We start from the raw sequence: 5406 nt of genomic DNA, 5'->3' as shown, positions 1-5406 counted from the left end.
AAACGTCAAATTAATTACTGACAAATGACATAATCAACTAGGCATTTTTGTCTGAATTCCAAAATATACTGACTGATGCCAAATTGTAATGGTTAAAGAATTAAGTAGTGACCATATCGTCGAATGTGTACCTATGAGTGGTAATTTTTGTTAGTAGTATTAATAAAAAAGCATTTTAAGAAACTAAACAATGCATCTCATCAATAAAAGAAATAGCTAGTCAATTCAACATGCCGGCCAATATAATTTGAAAAAATGAACAGTACGGCGTCGATTCATGACTTCATTACCGGAAGCCAGTATAAAATATTACATGGTATACTATTGCTAAAAAATTGTCAAAATATTCGAATGTGAAGAAACATAAGGAATAGTTTGTTATTTTATTAGTTTTCTTATTTATTAGAAATACACAGTTAAGTATTATTAGTATAATAAAAATAAAATTGATTTGGAAAATATCGATTTGGATATTCAAAAGTAAATATAGAATATTCGAAATTAGAAATATTTACCATATTTATCCATTATTTTCTAAAAAATGTCCATACTTTGATATATCAACTAATATTTGGTTTATTTATTATCTTTGGGGATAGAAATAAAATTAGGGTAAGTTGAGGTTTTTATAAGAGGCATGTTGTATAGTATAGACCTCTGAAATTCGATACCTCAGTTCTCAATTATTTGAATTATATTTGTTATCAATAAAATTTCAACGTTATAATTTAAAAACCAAATAGGTGTTGAAGGACATTATTTGAAGCAAAGGAAATTCAATCATGTACTATTGTTTAAGTAAGGTATGATGTGTTGTAAAAATATTCAACAATTATATTATGTTTTTATAAAATAACGTTGATACATTTTTTTCTAATCTCACAGTTTAATAAGATTAAAATAAATATTTTTGTTAATTATATGTTGGCATTATAGTTCAAGTTTATTATAGAAACATTGCAATAATTTTTTTCAGGCCTTTGAATTTGCAAAATCAATAATTATATTTATATATAAAAGAGCTAAAGTATTGAGAAATTATTCAATTTTTATTGAATTACAATTACAAGCATGTAATTGTTTTAATAAATCTTATATTGGTTTGATTTCAGTGTTACAGAGTTTGCCAGTACTATTAGTGTACTAAATTTTGTATGTGCCTTAGAGTGATTCATTTCCGAAAAAAATTTTTTTCTGTGTTCATGCAAAATATTAATCTACATTTACAAAAAAATCTCACGAAGTTTGAGCTCTTAATATCAATTTTTAGGACTTACAATTAAAATATATGTGGGATAGTATTTTTAAAAAGCAGTTTTTGAAAAAAATAAATTTTTCCATATTGGTGTACCAGTATGAGTTACAGAAAAAACTCTAAAGCAATTTCAAAGAGTCTAAAATTCCCCACAAGGCCCATCAAACTGATTTGCATTATTGTAAAAAGTGACAAGTAGAAATTTTTTGCACGTTAAATGAGTAACCCTCATTATTTTTTTAAAATCTTTTCATGCTAAAATATGTTGTCCAATATGATTGCCAAAAATTGTACTTTATTGTATTTTATTGAATATTCACGGTACAGAATAGATGGAGAACTATAAGTCATCATATCCACGAAATAAAACATTAAATCTTGAAAAATTTCGTTTATTAACAATATATACATAATTAATAACCTTAACTTAAATATCCTAGAAACAGCATACATAATTTTTTTAGAGGAATTAATTATTGTTCTCCAACTTTAACAAAAGCATTTTGTCCAATGTCTAAATTTGGATCATCATCTATGGAATATCTACGAAGTTTTGACATTAAAAAGAAAAACATTACAATAATAAACAGGGCCATTATTGCCAATATAAAATAACGACGACATGTTGAAACTTTCCCTCTTGATCGTAGTGGAGCACCAAAAGTTATCCTACAAAAAAAACTCTTATATATATATATATATATATATATATATATATATATATATATATATATATATATATATATATATATATATATATATATATTTGTTACATTTAATACCACTTAAACAACGTTAATGTAATTCTATATTACAATTCATTCAATTACATATCAACTGAAAAACAAATGAATATTTTAGAAATTTCAACCCTGTGAAATATTTGTATATAGGTGTTTCTACCATGAATCACTAATTTTATGTGTGGTAAAGTACTTTTCTAGCAAAGTTGCAGCTCTGTTGTAATTAAACTATAAATTTATGAGATGATTAAGAACTAACGAAAAGGAATTTGTTGATTATTTTTTCAAACAGAACCTCTTCATTGTACTATTGTAGCTTTATGACAATTTATAGGTTTCTCATGCAGTTTATTTAAAAAAGGATTATACTATGAGTAAAACTTTAACTCATGCTAATCACCAATTATTGTACTTTCATCTATTGTCGAAAATCCACTGTAGTTTCCTGTATGTGTAACTGGATCTTATAGATTGTTGGCCCTGTTTGTGAGAATGATAAATAGAGAATCTGGAGGAATGCTAAGCTGAGACAGATGTATGGCAAGCCAGATTTGGTGACGTTCATGCAGGGGGCGCGTCTGAGGTGCCTTCTGATCGATACCAGTGTAGATCCATATATGGAGTTCCTGGAGGACGGTGAATGAGAGGAAGACCGTGCCTTCGGTGGTTGGAGGACGTTGAGGCGGACCTGAACCAGGTAGGAGTTTGAAGTTGGAGGCACCATGCTCAGGACAGAAAAGATTGGCAGTCAATTGTTGAGAAGACCCTGGTTCTCAAAGGACAGTATCGCCAGAGAAGAAGAAGAAGTAACACATGATAAAGACTTGTTCACTTTTATTTCCATTCCACAATATTTTTTACAGTATATGATTCATCTATGCCTCATTCATGGAATAAATTTTTATATTTTATTTATTATTCAATTTAATTAGTATTAAATTTCCGAATTTCCTTTTTTTTCTGAGATAACTCCTTGTCCATATTATTATTTTGAGACATTAAATTAGAATGTTTTTTAATTGTTTAGGACTAATCTAAAAATTCAGTAACAAAAATGTATCCAAGAAGCTATCTCGCAAATAAAGAAAAAAGGTCTCAGAAAGTCTAATTGAATTTTTGGAAATTATAAATAGTCATTTAACCAGTATACAATAATATTGATGAAATAATTCTTTAAACAAGAATGACATCATCAAATATTAAATTATGTTTATCCATAATTTCTTTAACAAAGAATGGACTGCTTTGGTTTTGTTACACTCCAATTTAGGAAAATAATATTTAGATGAGATCATTATATTTTCAAATTAGGTCTTATGATTTCCTAGTTCAACTATAGTTAGATTTATAAATTAAGACGTATATACTCACTTGAACCAATTTCCAACAAGTTCAGATAATGGTTTTCTTTTGTATTTGTTATCATCGTGATCAAATCGATCAGGTTTAATATCTCTAATATCTTGAAACACTCTACGATTAGAAAAATTCTGAAAGTTGCCTATTCTATTGTCCTCATCCATGGAAACAATGGAATGGGAAGGACTTGAAGTTATACGCGGGGCCATATTCATATGATTTACTGTGGCTTTTACTTCCCTTTCTTCAGACAACTAAAAAGATAAATTTATGGAATATTTGTACTAAAATATACAATGTATATATTAAAAAATCTGAGATATTGCAAAAAGTGAATTAACTCCTGCATATAATCAAATGTACTTGAGTTTCATGTGTTTCCATTTCCATATATTTAGATTTAAACTATTGAAATATAATTAACGTTTTGTCAAAAGCAGACATTTTAAGCATAAACAATATGTACTGTATTCTTGATTTTGGTACATTCATCCAATTGTTTGAATCCTGTTTTTTCTTATTATTTGTTCCAGAAAGTTGAAAAGATCAGTGGTTAGGTTAGGGTCTCTGTGCTATTTTTAAGGTTGTTTTTAGCATGTTTTCATGGTTCCTGTCCATCTGTGTGTTGTGATAAAATTATATTGTTTTATTCTCTTTGTAGTAAATTTCCTCGATCCTATATTTAAGTTTTTTTTGTATGATGATTGTTCTCCTTTTGAACTATATAACTCTTACTCCGCAACATTCTTTTTATCTTAAAAATTCCTGCATAAATGCATGTAAAAAAAATTGAAATGTTAGCAATTTCTAATTTTACTTACAAGTGGCAATCCTAAACCAGCCCTAGCCCAATTGACTCCGGCCAATTTTTCTTTGAGAACATCTGCAACAGGGCTGATTAAATTAGAAGCGGGAAATAAAGGGCTTTTACATGAGGGGCATGTATATCCTCTGGGAGCTGTTGTTGGTGGTAACTGTCTTGAAAAATGATCCAAACAAGACCAGTGGAATACATCTAAATATAAAGGAATTCAGAATACTTTAGCATATTTTTTTAATTTGTTATTACTTACGATAACATGTTAATCGTATGCAGTCTTCACTATTCAAATCTTTACTGCACAATTCACAAATTGAGTTATAATCACTATCTTGTAGCCACTGTAGATAAGACTGAACTATACACTGAAAATATATTGATATAAAATTATACAAAGTTTATTAAGTATCATAAATCTTACAATGGGGTGATTTGTTACCATACAGTTCTCACAAACACAAACTCTATGTTCGAAACAAAATTGGTTTGTTACACGTCGCTTTGGGCATTTGCATAAACCCATTGTAATATATATATTTAACAGTTTAGATATGAATTGAATACCATGGATTAATATGACTTATTTAGTTTCTTGAAAACATTAGTTCTTGGGTGAAAAGCAATAAAAGAATGGTAGGCCACGTAAAGTGACAATTGACAGTACCTGCAATTGACAACAATGTATACTATATATACGCAGCCGACATAACGGACAAAACAACAAAGTCAAATGACAAATACTCTTGCCAGCTCCATAGAATGCATAATTCACTCATTCTTTGATATTATTATTTTCTAATGTACTCGTATTTTCAGTTATACTCATAAAAACTTGGGAAATAGTTCAATCCCTTTTGTATATATCTATTAATTAATTTGATTTGGAAAAAGTTTCCACGATTTTAAAATAATGACGTCACAGCCCGTTTCCTTTTTATGGACGAACCTTTTTTAACCGTGTGATACCATACATGCGAAGAAAATCAGAATGCCTGCACTTGTTAAGCTGGTTAGTGACGGTGTGAGTGTTTAGTGTCGTCGGTGATATTTGAGGTAAAGTTATTAAGCTTATATAAACTCTAATTAGAATAACAGTATTCTGAACCCCGACATAACGTAGAAAGTCGAAATACTTATATCTTTTCACTTATCAAAAGTAAAGGTATATAGCATCTATTTACCTTACAAGGTGTTCCACATTTTGTAATACCTCTATTTTTGAAATATAC

General features: G+C 28.7%; 2 protein-coding genes across 2 annotated transcripts in view; one reads left to right on the top strand and one right to left on the bottom strand.

The window, feature by feature from the left end:
• Positions 1–1631: 1631 nt before the first annotated feature.
• Positions 1632–4865, bottom strand: LOC130451818 (zinc finger protein-like 1). Its single transcript, XM_056791099.1, has 5 exons — positions 4599–4865; positions 4431–4542; positions 4179–4372; positions 3370–3611; positions 1632–1924 (listed from the first exon to the last, which is right to left on the bottom strand). The coding sequence occupies exons 1-5, from the start codon at positions 4698–4700 to the stop codon at positions 1729–1731; spliced, it is 846 nt and encodes a 281-aa protein (XP_056647077.1). The 5' UTR covers positions 4701–4865; the 3' UTR covers positions 1632–1728.
• Positions 4866–5116: 251 nt separating this feature from the next.
• Positions 5117–5406, top strand: part of LOC130451803 (zinc transporter foi) — a 30822-nt gene continuing 30532 nt past the window's right edge. The window contains exon 1 of the mRNA XM_056791069.1: positions 5117–5230. The gene's annotated coding sequence lies outside the window, so the exon portion shown is untranslated. The remainder of the gene's footprint in view (positions 5231–5406) is intronic.

This window comes from Diorhabda sublineata, chromosome 1 (assembly GCF_026230105.1).
Source record: "Diorhabda sublineata isolate icDioSubl1.1 chromosome 1, icDioSubl1.1, whole genome shotgun sequence".
In the NCBI taxonomy this organism is placed as follows: Eukaryota; Metazoa; Arthropoda; class Insecta; order Coleoptera; family Chrysomelidae; genus Diorhabda; species Diorhabda sublineata.
Note: the sequence above shows the minus strand (reverse complement) of the source record. Positions and strands in the feature narration are given on the sequence as shown.